Source organism: Lagenorhynchus albirostris, chromosome 5, assembly GCF_949774975.1.
Source record: "Lagenorhynchus albirostris chromosome 5, mLagAlb1.1, whole genome shotgun sequence".
Taxonomy (NCBI): domain Eukaryota; kingdom Metazoa; phylum Chordata; class Mammalia; order Artiodactyla; family Delphinidae; genus Lagenorhynchus; species Lagenorhynchus albirostris.
In genome coordinates, this window is record NC_083099.1 from 131,219,851 (window position 1) to 131,234,531 (window position 14,681).

Here is a 14,681-nt window from a genome sequence, read left to right on the forward strand (position 1 = left end):
ATAGCATCTTATTAGTAGTTGTTCAGATGCCAGTGAAAATACCCTCTAAACGTCTCATAAAGTTTTACTTGTATTTTCAAACACTCCTGTCCCAGATACCCTCATTCTGATTACTTCCAGCAAAGTGTGAGGGTTATAAATAGCTGACGTGGAATTCCTTCTCCAGGATATGGTGCAAGAAGGGAGGGAGAACATAGTAAGTGTCCTTATCCATAAACTGTGGGTACAAACAACAAAGAATAAGCTAGTGTCTCCCAAAGCAAGAATGACTTCTCATCCTTGAAGTTTTCACAATTCTGGTTGTCAGCAAAATGAGTAAAATATACACCATGTGATGGGATTTTATAAATTAAACGCTCTAAAATAAACTGTTGCACTTATTCTAAAATTATATCCAGATTATATCCACATGTAAATCCCTCCATTTAAAAAATTCTGGCATGTAAAATTCAAATTAATTGGAATACTCACTGCCTGAGGTAAAGATTTTTCCGAAAACCTGAACGATTTTGCAAATATTTTCATAGATCCCCATGACAACTGGTAAATTCACAAAGATTTGTCTGGAGGCTGTTCATCTTTCTGCTTTACTCCTGCGTGGGCTCAGTAGTTGTGTCTCGCAAGCTCTAGAGAGCAGGTTCAGTAGTTTGGGCGCACGGGGCTTAGTTGCTCTGTGGCATGTGGGATCTTCCCGGACCAGGGCTTGAAGCCGTGTCCCCTGCATTGGCAGGCGGATTCCTAACAACTGTGCCACCAGGGAAGTCCCCACACTATGTTTTAAAGGCTTTTGATACATGTTTCCAAATTCACACTTCTAATACAATGAATACCTGATTCACCAAAACCTCAGTACCATTGGAATTGCTATCATTATTTTTGCCAATTTGATATGGAAAATAACATTTTGTTATTAATCTAATATGCATTTTTAGATGACTGGTGAGATTTCCTATTTTTGTATATTTAATTATTTGTTCACCTTCCTGGTTTTTCAATCTTGATTGTTAATTTTACTATCATTTGTTAAGCATATCTCATAACATGAGATCTTATTCTAAGAACCCAGAAAAAAATAAGCATCTAGAAAGGATAGTTCAGATTATTTATTGCCAAACAAAACTTTGCTTTCAAAATATGGTAAGTTTTTAGGGAAAAAAATAAAGCAGATTCTTGGACTTATCAGTTAGAGGCTTATATTCAGAGAGTTGTAATTGGACCCAAGAACCTGATTTACCTTCCAGATGTCTCTACAATGCCTGGTCATGGATCCACTAGACAAGAAAATCCCCTAGGCATCCACCAATTCTCAAAGTCGCTGATTAGCTGTGCTTACATAAAATAAAAACAACCTCATTGCATTCCAGAGGTTCTTAAGACAGATACTCTTTTCCATTAAAGAGTCCATTTCCAGTGAAAGCTTTCATGCAACTTTCTGTAAATTTTATCTTTTTCAGAAAACACTCCCCAACACCAAATGCATATCAAATTTCTTTGACATTTGGTGGATAGTTTGCAGAGTAACACACCAGATTTAAGCTTTATTTGAGTTTTGTTTTCAGATGCCAAAGCATTCACGTGGTAACTAAACTTCCTGTTTAGACAGAGAAGATTCAGTAGTAAAGGCATCCAAGAAAATAAATTGTGGGCAGCACCTAGAATAGTGCCCTTCATATAATAAGTACTCAAAGATATTTATTGAATACATGATGTTGAATGAATGCTTTTGGAGATACAATTTGAAGCAAAGATATGAAGTTGTATTTAATCAACATAGTTTCAGATTCTATCCCTGGGCAACCTTTTTTTTCCCTTTCAAGCCCTCCCTATCTTTGTCTTTCTTCTTTTCCACCCTCTCCCCACACCACTAGAAAGAAAACAGAAGCGCTGTGTGTACTGCACTGCTTCAACCTAATAATAAATAAAGTAATAGAGAATAGGGTTTTCTACAAGAAACAAGACGTCAAGTATGCTTTAAAATATAGCAGTCTTTTCATCCTGCAATCGAGAAAGTTCTGTAATCAATTCATAAATTTGTATTATAGATATATCTTGCAGGCCATCATCACCTCCAAAGATGCAGCTCGTGCTGACTTGACGATACCAGATATTTATCAACCAATAAGAATTCCATAAAGAAAATGGAAAGTACGCTTCTGTTTTAATGGAGAATGAGGGCTCATCAATGCAACTGCTGTTAACACAAACAGGAACAGGAAATGTGTTATGTGTGAGCCACATAATATTTCTTTGTGTAGTCTTTCTTTTCTACTGTGTAGTTAGATCTGACAATCGTCTGTTTATATTCGGAAACAAAGGTGGTTTGTACTCACATATGGAATTAAAAAAAAATAGAAAGGTAGAGAAGCAGCAAAATATTTTTTTGTGTCCTGTCAATTTGCCTCTGAAACCATTGACCTTAAGTGCCTAGATAAAGCTAAATTGTTCCTCTGAAGGTTCAATGCAAGATGCCTTATTAAGTAAACTCAATTTCTTTGTCATAGAAATAAAAGGATTTTAACAGTTTTCAATAAAGCTCTGGTTTGAATTCAGAGGAAATCCTAGTCTATGGTCGATTCTGCTCACTTAAATATATCCTATAGTGCAATCCTTATAACCCTTCCTTTAATTTCTAAATAATTGCCAAAAGATGCAAATATTCAAAGAATAAAATATATTATTTTGAGATTTTTTTTCCAGAGAATAGTTAAGTGTCTGGATTTTAGATGAGAATATAAGACAATTGTAGAGGAAATACAAAGCTAAGACACCTGTGATCCAGTACTCACTGTGAGTTAAGAAACTTTATAGGTTCATGTCTAAAAATGAGCTGATTAAAGTTGAAAAAATGTTTCAAAAATGATAACTGAGATGTGTGCATATGGAAGTATGAGCTCTTATAATTTAATTTTCTATGGCTCTAAATTTTCATGTGGGCCTATTTCATAGGATCATTTGAATGTAACAGTTTCTGTTAAAAAAATATGTTACATTTTGCTAAGTAATTTGACATACACATTGTGATAGAACTGGTCAGCATGGCTGTAATTAAGAAAGCAAAACATCATGTGTTCAATATTGCATTCATTCACAGGTAAATTTTTAAATGCTTGGCGCTATCGTATATCCTGCAATAAGGCATTAAATAATGATATGGTGTTTATTATTAAATTCACATTTAGATGAATTTACATAGGACTTTAAGAAATTTTCTGAGTTAAGATTAAATTTTTTGAGGGACCACAGAGTTTAATGATCCTAAGATTAGCTTAAATTACTATATAAAATTTGTTTGGATTACTTTTCTAATACTGAAAAATTCTAGCATCTGATTGACAGATCTATATACCGAATGTCCAATTTGCAGCATTGCTTCTCTGGAGCCAAGTGAGGGACCTTTATCAAAGTGACATGTTTGACACTCTGCTGTCTATACAGAAGTGCTGTTGTTCATCCACCCTTGCTGGAATATGAACTTGGAAGATTTTGTGTAAGTTCATCCTATAGCTCTCACTAGCAGCATGTTTTACATGTGACACATTATGTAGGCTCCTTGTGGGCAGTAAACTGTCTTCTCACGACATCCTGGAGGCCCAGATGTCACGCAAAGGGCACTCACCATTTTGGAAAAGGTCACTATTTTCCACAATATGAAAATGTTAGAGTATGCATAGGACATGGATGCTTTCACCATCCACAGGATTTTTCTTAATTAATCCTATTTTAAAAGGCCATTGCTAGATACTTCAGAGTACCAATAACCTCATGTATTTTGTAAGTAGATCTTTAGTTTTCATTTTTAGATATTTCCCAGCACAAGCTAGATAAGTAGGAGGTAGAATAACCTGCTTTCCTCTCAATGTACAACCCAAAATTTGAGAATCTATATACACACCCAAAAGTAGAAAAATGATCATGGTGAACGTATTAGCAATAATGACATAAGAAATGACAAAAGAGTGCATTAAAATATGCTGAGCAATTTTCTATACAAAAAAGTAATGCACACAGTAAAAAGGAGCAGAAATATCCAAATAATTTGAGAGAAGAAAAGTCCTTAGACCTTGAAAAATGTCAAGCAAATATTTAAGCGTCATCAGAAAAGTTACAGAATTAAGAATGTTTTCTTTTAAATATTTGTTTTGAAGCTTACAATTAGGGTTACTTTCACATCTCACATACTTTCTGTGATTCGTTAACCTTCAAAAATGAGCAAGGGGTTTGTTAAGATATTGGTTAAGTAGCTTTCTACGGAAGGTCAATAACCACCATAGCCAAATTTGGAAGATATTGGACATTGCAAGGGAAAAATAACTACATTTCCTCACTTGGCTAGGAAGGGCACTTCCATATCTTGTACTATAATCTCAGATTTTCTATGCTTCTTGTTTCTATTGGTTTGAGAGTTACACACGTTAGATATTCTCTGTCACATAATAGCAACAAAGGAGCTATCTGAAAGTTCAAATTCTGCTGTTCTATTTTTATTCATCTGGTGAAACACATGCATGAATAGAAGTAATAGATGATGTTAAAACATCTAGAGGACAGTACTGTTGCTTATCTCTGCATGGCTGCTGACATTTCACAAAGCAAAATTTCTTACTGGACTTCCTGCTTCTCCTCCTCAGTGGTGTGTACCCTACAAAATCTTAGGTCAAAGCTAGAGTTACTCCAATGAAACATTAGATTAATGACTGATTAACAAATACTAATATTTATGGTTGCAAATTATTTTTAAAGATTGTCTTCCTGGACATGGAAGCAACCTAAATGTCCATTGAGAAATGAATGGATAAAGAAGATGTGGTACATATATACAATGGAATATTACTTAGTCATAAAAAAGAACAAAATAATGCCATTTGCATTAACAGCAACATGGATGCATGTTGCATTGCAGCAACATGGATGGACCTTGAGATTGTCATACTGAGTGAAGTAAGTCAGACAGAGAAAGACCAATATATGTTACTTAAATGTGGAATCTAAAAAAAATGGTATAAACAAACTTATTTACAAAATGGAAATAGAGTCACAGATGTAGAAAACAAACTTATGGTTACCAAGGGGGAAAGGGGAGGGATAAATTGGGAGATTGGGATTGACATATACACACTACTATATATAAAATAGATAACTAATAAGGACCTACTATATAGCACAGGGAACTCTACTCAATACTCTGTAATGACCTGTATGGGAAAATAATCTAAAAAAAAGAGGATATATGTACATGTATAACTGATGCACTTTGCTGTACAGCAGAAACTAATACAACATGGTAAATCAACTATACTCCAATAAAAATTAATTTTAAAAAAAGATCGTCTTGTGAGAGAATCAGTCTTTCTTATGTAATATGAAGAACTTTGAGTCTTACTGTCTCAGCAAGATGCTATGATTCATGATAAGTATAGATGAAATATTCATCTCTAATTAGATGCCCATCTGGCTGTGTTTACTCTGTTTTTGGAAAACAATGAAAGCTTGTTAAATACATTTTAAACATACCTGAGAGATTTGATGGCCCTGTTGTTGGCATAAGTGTCTAATACATTGAATATATTGGTCAATTCTGGTACTACTCTCAAATCACTCACTACCCTCCATTCACACCAGCCTCCTGTTCTGAATACTCTCCAAGTTTGTGCTTTTGATCTTGTTCTCCCTGCCTAGAACACACCTGCTTCTGTTTATCATGGGATGCTCTCCTAAGCCTTCTAGTTACAATGCATGTGTCATTCTTTACAAGACAAAATGCCTCTGACCTTGCTGAAAGTAGCTGACCCCCCCATTTATAATACCATTTCACTCCCTTTATCCTACCTTATACACTCTAATAGTATCATATCTTTATCAGTGTTTACTCTTATTTTCTGTTACTCCCCCAGACAATATGTAACCTCCATAAAGGAAGGGGTAGTATCTGTCTTGTTGTTTATCACTTCATCTCCATCACCCTTTACAGAAGCTGGCATGTAATAGAAATTCCTTATTACTTACTGAACGATTATGCACACTGAAGTAACTTCAAATGATGCAAATTTATTAATCAAAATGATACACTGAAATACTGAGTTGTAAATTTGAAACAGTTATTTTATTTAAATAGATTTTTTCAATCATTTCAGGGACTATATATTAAAAAAACAAAGCAAGAGACTGGTTTAATAATTTAAATGATGGAGGGAACAATGATTAAGTAGTCATACTACTGTGTACATTTCTTTTGGATCAATTAAGAATAAGGAAAATTAAAGAGATTATTTCTCCACTGTTCATTCTTTCTTTATGAGGAGCTGAGCTTCTGACGTATACAATTTCCTTCAGCTCTCTGATGGTTTCAGGAAAACTCATTGATTTTCAAGTTGTTCAACTTTTTCTTGTATTAGACAGAAGTGATGACTTCTAAGCTCTTTACATGTTGGAGCTGAAACTGGAAGTCCATACATTCCTTAAGAGTCACCCCCATACAGCTCAATAACAAAAAAACAAACAACCCAATCCAGAAATGGGCAGAAGACTTAAATAGACATTTCTCCAAAGAAGATATACAGACTGCCAACAAACACATGAAAGAATGCTCAACATCATTAATCATTAGAGAAATGCAAATCAAAACTACAATGAGATATCATCTCACACCAGTCAGAATGGTCATCATCAAAAAATCTAGAAACAATAAATGCTGGAGAGGGTGTGGAGAAAAGGGAACACTCTTGCACTGCTGGTGGGAATGTGAATTGGTACAGCCACTATGGAGAACAGTATGGAGGTTCCTTAAAAAACTACAAATAGAACTACCATATGACCCAGCAATCCCACTCCTGGGCATATACCCTGAGAAAACCATAATTCAAAAAGAGTCATGTACGAAAATGCTCATTGCAGCTCTATTTACAGTAGCCAGGAGATGGAAGCAGCCTAAGTGTCCATCATTGGATGAATGGATAAAGATGTGGCACATATATACAATGGAATATTACTCAGCCATAAAAATAAACAAAATTGAGCTATTTGTAATGAGATGGATGGAAATAGAGTCTGTCATACAGAGTGAAGTAAGTCAGAAAGAGAAAGACAAATACCATATGCTAACACATATATATGGAATTTAAGAAAAAAAATGTCATGAAGAACCTTGGGATAAGACAGGAATAAAGACACAGACCTACTAGAGAATGGACTTGAGGATATGGGGGGGGGGAGGGTAAGCTGTGACAAAGCGAGAGAGAGCCATGGACATATATACACTACCAAACGTAAGGTAGATAGTGGGAAGCAGCCACATAGCAGAGGGAGATCAGCTAGGTGCTTTGTGACCACCTGGAGGGGTGGGATAGGGAGGGTGGCAGGGAGGGAGACACAAGAGGGAAGAAATATGGGAATATATGTATATGTATAACTGAGTCACTTTGTTATAAAGCAGAAACCAACACACCATTGTAAAGCAATTATACTCCGATAAAGATGTAAAAAAAAAAAAGAGTCACCCCCAATGGTTTCACCTTTTCTAATTTTTAGAAAATGTTCCAGTGGAGAAGAAAGAAACTGCTCTCTATATTGAGAAGTGATTATTCAGAATTAAGCTTTGAGTAAAAACTCAGATTCCAAAATCTCAGCTCAAAATATCTGAACAATCTGCTAGACTAACCCTACATTTTTTTCCTTATGTGTGCTGCTTTAAAGCCTAACCTAATTATCATTCAAGTGTAAATATTTAATTTTCTTCAGTCTATCTTAGGCAAGATAAGGAAAAGATGATTCTGTCTGATTTTGAACTCCAGGGACAATTCTTCATGATTGGTTATGATGGAGACCTAAAGTGCTCTCTTGATTGGAGTTCATTAAAGAAGGACAATATATTATTTGAGTTCATGGTTTGACAGAAGGAAGGCAGTCCTCTGATATCCAGTTTAAAGACAATTATACCCAGAGGGTTAATCACAATCAACACATTGGTGCTTAAATATTAATAAAAGATTTTTAATTTTTTGAGGAAAAAAGAGCTTAAATACCTATCCTCCACTTATTTTAGCCAGAGGAAATATATCTATGAAGCTATAAGTCAATAAATATCAGCTAATATCAATATATTGATCTGGAATTAGTTGGCTAAGGTAAACAAAATTTTGTTCTGTAATCACAATGTAGTTTACTAGAGAAACATATGCTTTAAGAAAACTTGGAAATAAATCTCAGATCAGTAATTTACCATCTGTATGATCTGGGCTAAATTAGGAACAATTATCACTACCTTGCCAGATATTAAAGTAATTAAATTAATTAAATAAGAAACATGACCCACAGCTGGCAACACAAAAGTATCACATGTGGGCTAATGTATAACTATCAGCAAGTCCTATCTAGTCATGGAATATTGGATGTAAAATTTCCCTTAATTATCCAGCTCTTAGAATTTTGACCTATGGGGAGATGAGAAGTGAATATTTGTCTCCACTCACACAGAATAAACCTCCAAATGGAAAAAAAAATACAACATGTAGAATTTCTCATCAGTACTATCCTAAATCTAAATACCACTTTCCCTAGATTTCACTACCATTTGACCCAAAATATAATTTATTTAAACTCAGATCCACAAATGTTTACAGAAAGTCTAGTCATATATTGACCAAAAGGAACCTTCAAAGAGTTCAAATTCTGGAGAAGAGTTCAGAAATACAAATGAAATGAAAAATTAAGCATGACATTGATGTAAGAATAGACAAATAGTGAATAGAACAGAATAAAGGGTCTAGATATTGACACACCCATATATAGATACTTGATTTATGTACCAAGGGCATTGAACTGCAGTAGAAAATGGAGCACGTTTTTAGGAGATGGTGCTGGATCAACTGCAATTTTGGCCCCTAGGACACACACACACTCACACACACACACACAAACACACACACACAAACACACATGAATTTCACATTGATGGTATATTTAAATGTTGAAAGGAAAACAAAAAACATTTTCTAAAGTTATCATGTAGTATCTTCATTAATTTTCTTAATAAGGACAAAAAAGTACTAACCATAAATAAAAGATTGATAAATTGGATGAACTTAAAGTAAGGAACTTGTACCAGTCTAAAGGCATGATTAAGTGAAAAGGCAGGCAGTGATATGGGAGAAGATATTAAATATATATATCTCCAACAAAGACCTAATATATGGACTACATAAAAGACTCTTAGCATCCTAAAAACAGACAACCAACTAAAACCATGAGCTAAGGACCTGAATATCTACTACACACACACACACATACACACACATACACACAAATAATATTCAAATGGCCAGACGCATTTTAAAAACGTTCTCAACCTGATGAATCAACAGAGAAATTCAAAATAAAACTAATATTGGTTATAACTACATACTCACTGGAATGGCTAAGCTTAAAAGAACTAACAATTATAAATATGGATGAGGATGTAAAGCAACTGGAATTCTTATGCTTTTGAGAGTAGAAACCAATATTGGTATAGCTACAAGGCATAACTTTGTCATGGGATAAAATAAAGCTGAGCAGGCACGTTTCATACAATTTGTCAACTTTACTCCTAAATATATTACCCAATAGAAATATCTCCATTTGTATATCAAAAGATATGTACAAGAATAAAAGAGCATTTTATACATTATTTCTAACAGATCCAAGCTTGAAACAGCCTTTCTGACCAACAACGGCAGAATGAATAAATACCTTTTGCTGTTTCGGTACCTTGAATATTATACATAAAGGAAAATAAACAGACTACTGGTATGTTTAATAGCGTGCAAGAATCACACAAACACAATATTTAATAAAGAATCCCAAGACAAATTGGTAGATACTATATAATTTCATTTTAAAGTTCAAAAACAGGCAAAACTAATATATGGGTTAGAGGTCAGAATAAAGGCTACATCTGTGAAGTAACGATTTGTGTACAAATTCATATGTATATCACATTTCAACTAAAATCTCATTTAAAATTATTTTTAAAAATAATCAGTCCAACAAGATCAGCAATAGAAATATGTCTGAGATAAAAGGAAAGCTAAGTCAAGGTGTGATTTACTCATTAGCGTAAGGGGCAAGGAGAGGGCCTGGGAAAAGCTTCGAAAAATAAAGGGTACAGATGTCACAAACTCAAAATATCTAGGAGAGCCAGGCAAGTAAGGCAAAATAATGAACTAAATTGGGTTTTGAAACAGTAGCGTGAACATAGTGATAAGAGAAACCAACATTCAGCTTCCATGTCAGAAGATCCATAAGGAGAGATGGGTTCCGAGAACCAGAGGTACATGCCTTCTGTAAAGGGAACAACCACTAGTTAACATCTAGAGAACATTGTCTTTCTTGCACACTGACAAAGTTTCTAAATATTACAGTTCCTCAAAAAGGTGAACATTCATACCTTTACACTTTAGTTTTATTTTATTTATTAAAATTCTGGTTGCTCATAAAGCCGCACTTTTTTTGGTTTTGTTTGTTTATTTATTTATTTTTGGCTATGCCCCACGGCATGCAGGATCTTAGTTCCCTGACCAGGGATTGAACCTGCACCCCCTGCATTGGAAGCACGGAGTCTTAACCACTGGACCACAAGGGAAGTCCATTACTTTATTTTTTGAAATACATACCCTTACACATTTTATGTTGAATGAGGAAAAAATTGTACCTTTAATACAGATATGTCCCATAGTATGTGACTTCTGGTAAATACTGAGAGAGTTCAAGTTTGTCTTATGCACCTGTGTATCTCTTGTGCCTGGCACAGGATGGCTTGGGATGTAGTAAGTAAGTAATAAAACTTTTACTGAATAAATTAACAGTTTAATAAAGTTGGGCTGTGTTTTTAAAAGTGACTATGAGTCTTCAGGGTAGATAGATCAGAATTTCATCCTGGTCTTGATGATGACATGCAAAAGTGTGGATGCTTATAAGAAGCAGCATGTTTAGGGAACTACATGTAAGTAGAATCATAGGAGCTTAGAATTTGCAATACTGAGAAGATGAAGCCAAAGAAGTGGGAGGGAGAAAGACAATGAAGAAAAAAACTCAGATGTCATGATAAGGGGTCTGTATGTTCATTTTATAGGAATAGATCATAAGAAGCCATCAAAGACTTAAGCAAGAGTGAAATATGATTCAGAAAGGACATTCTGGTCAAAGTATGTTCACTGGAAGAGAAAGATAAGGAAATCATTCCTAATCTTACCTTTTCAATATAACTTCCACCAAGGACTTTTTGGGTCTCTTAAGTATGTAGGATCAGAGATATCAGAGATCTATAAATCAGCTTGAGGATTAAACCATCAAGCTATTCCCCTACTGTGAAATAAAAACATATGGTTGAGTGTACCATGTCCTAGTTACTTCTGCAGGGAGTTGAGGTTGGCCATGTGTGTGTTAAAATAAAATAATGAAAGACAAACTGAAGAACCAGATTCTTAGTTCTGACTTAAACTCATTTATTACAACCCAAACCAAATAAATTCTTCCCACACCTAAGCGACATTGAATAGCATTCTAAACCAAATAATTTTATGGCAAGGAGAGATGGAAAAAAAGATAAAAATGTGAAAGGAACAGCTTTCATTAGATCAGGCACAGGAAAATCAAGAAAAAACAGTCACTACATACTAGGAAAGAAGAAGCAAAAGTCCATGGAGTTTAAATTTTTGTCTTGGATCTTCAGCGTGATTATTAGCTGGAATAAGGAAGTTACAGGCCTCCCCAGGCAGAGCAAGATGGATGGCAAGTACTAAACACATGTGTCAGAGGCTGGCATCCACTGAAGAGAGGATGCAGAGGTCTGAGACTGTTGGACACAATGCCGAAAGAATTATCCCAAAGGAGAGGAAGGGTAGGGTGAACAAGAAGATGATATGAAACGAGGGCAAATGTGGAGTAATTGGAGACATGAAGCAAATATAGAGAGTCTCTATTGGGAAGTAGAGGAGGGAAAATCAAGTGTTTGGATAATTCTCTGTGGTCAAAAGAGAGTTATTGACATTTTTGAGTAAGAGTCATATGATGAAATTAATTTTAGGAGTATTAACTCTAAACACAGTATTCAAGCTAAAGAGAAGACACTAGAGATAAGAGTCAAGATGGCAGTAAGAAATGTATGTATTCACCAAAGGGGAACACAACCCAACTTGAGTGATGACGGCAATAATAGAAAGGGTAAATGTATGAAAAGACAATTTCAGTGGATCAAGTGAGAAAAGCATTACAGTGGGTAATGCTGTGGGTATGAGGACCACCAGGCAAATAACCCAAGAGGCGGCATCCATAAGTGAGGAGTCTCTGGGGTTGGCAGCTGCTAGACACATAGCTCAAAGGTCTATAGCATACTGGGAAGCAGGATCCAGAGATGCAAGAAGAAGCAGGAAGAAAACTGGTGCCTTGGCAGGGTCTGGGCACATAGCAACTAGAGGAAGGGCAGCTGGAAGTTTCACAGTTGCTGGGCTCACAGCTGGCCGGCTGGCAGCTGGTAGGTTCACTGCAGGTCTCTTGGCCGTTGTTCAGGAGCCAGGTATGGTCTTGACAGCTGCTGGGCAAGCAGAGAACATCCCCACCGCTCACATTCGTAGAGCAGAGGGCAATGGAGGAGGGAGGAGGAACATGACAGGCATTTCTAAGGAATCTCAAGCTGTAGTTTCCAGAGCAGTCGTTGTGCCCAGGCACAGTAAGATTTCAAGAGCAGGCAGCGGTTGATTTGAAAGAAGTGAGGTTTCAAGTTTCTCATTCGGCTTGCTCCCTGAAATACCCACAGAAGGTGGTGATTCTGTACAGACTCTCTTCCTCCTTGTTGCCTGAGATGGCATCAGAACTCTATTATAGCCCAAGAAGTGGTGTCACCACCTCCCATAACACTGGGTGCTCCTTGCAATGCCTTCCATCGATTAAGTATATCTATAAAGCAGTGTGACGGAATTGTAATAGTACCTCTGCTTCTTAAATTATCCAACCTAAACAGGTATTTTAAAGGTCATTTACTTATTTTAACTATAACCGCCACTACATAAACATTCTTAGAATTTGTCTCTTGAAATTGACTTGAATAGTGGTAACGAACTTCTTTAAAACAATGGCAAATTATCTCTCTTTGAGGGGGAATTCTATGCTTTCTGGAAATTGCCAAAGGTAAAAAACTTGAAAGCAATTATGTCGTAAAAGAATGAAAAATCCTATAACCTATACGATTTGGGGCAGAGAGAGTCTAAAAATAGTATACTATATTGGTCTTCCCTGGTGGCGCAGTGGTTGAGAGTCCGCCTGCCGATGCAGGGGACATGGGTTCGTGTCCCGGTCCGGGAAGATCCCACATGCCTTGGAGCGGCTGGGCCCGTGAGCCATGGCCGCCGAGCCTGCGCGTCCGGAGCCTGTGCTCCGCAACGGGAGAGGCCACAGCAGTGAGAGGCCAGCGTACCGCAAAAAATAAATAAATAAATAAAAATAAAAATAGTATACTATAGAAAATTTCAATGTGCCGAAATTTGTGCTTTGCTCTATTTTAGAATCCTGGTGGAAAGTGACTCCCCAGTGAAATATCTTTTTTAAAAAGTCCTGCTCATTTTATTCATTTCAATAAATAAATTAAGTCAAGTTGAAAGTTTGATTTATGTGTATTCTTAATACAAATAAATAAATTGGGCTCAGTTTAAATTATGGATCTTACTGCAAACAGAAGCAAATAAGTAAAACCCCTTTAAAAAAATGATACAACATGACATTTTTCATAGTTATTATAGGCTTATCATTTCATGGTTACTCATGTTCCAACTGAAAACTAATGTTCTTGGTTAAAAAAAAAATTAGAACAATGATTAAGACATAGAAATAGATTTGGTTTTGCTTTTTACATTGATTCTGATGGCAGTTTCCAAAGAGGAACATTTAAACTGCTGTACATGGGCAATAGCATCAAAATAACTGTAGAGTTTTCCTAAGTATGAATACTTTGAAGGTTATTTGGGGATATATTTTCTGGTAAAACTTTGTTTAAACAATGCATGACTGTGTTTAGCCTCAACCATCCCACTGTATTTTTCATATACCAACATATCTAGTGGCTTCAAGGGCTATTTAAAAAATAATAATTATCTACTGGATCTAAGTTTCAATTCCCCTTAGCTAAAAATTCAGTGTAAATCACAGCACTTTCTTTTATTTTTATGTTCAGTGGATATGCTTATTAATTCTCCCTCTGTCCTGGAGTAGAATCTGTGAAATAGATTGATTTCTCTGTGAGCCAATACAGGACTATTTTACTACCAGGGAGAGAAATAGGAAAAGAAAATGACTTAGCCTCTGAGGTTCTGTGCTAACATGTTGAAATTATCTCAGTATTTTAGGTCAGAGAACATTACCCTTTGACGATTTGTACCTGATGTGTTTGAGGAGTCCCCCCTCACTCCTCTCCCCACCCTGCCAGCTTTCATCACGTGATACTGTTTGTACACATTGCAAGAGTCCTGTTGTGAAATCCTGGATGCTTCAGCTGAATGGCGTTAGTAATAAGTATAGCCATATTTAATTGAAGGCTTCTCAGTTTTATAGGTCAATGCTGTTTATGCCTGCTCTTCTCATTTATAAGCAAGAGTCTGACATCTGCATAAGTACATCAATATATTTGTGTGTATGTATGTATATGTATTAGTGTCTAT

The 14,681-nt window shown here is 35.8% G+C and overlaps 1 protein-coding gene across 1 annotated transcript; it reads right to left on the bottom strand.

Moving 5' to 3' along the window:
• Positions 1 to 11,730: 11,730 nt before the first annotated feature.
• On the bottom strand, positions 11,731 to 12,708 carry LOC132520313 (keratin-associated protein 26-1-like; the record flags this gene model as incomplete). Its single annotated transcript, XM_060149071.1, has 2 exons — positions 11,731 to 11,948; positions 12,246 to 12,708. Coding segments are annotated over 2 exons (681 nt in total), but the record flags the coding sequence as incomplete, so codon positions are not given.
• Between the last annotated feature and the right edge of the window lie 1,973 nt (positions 12,709 to 14,681).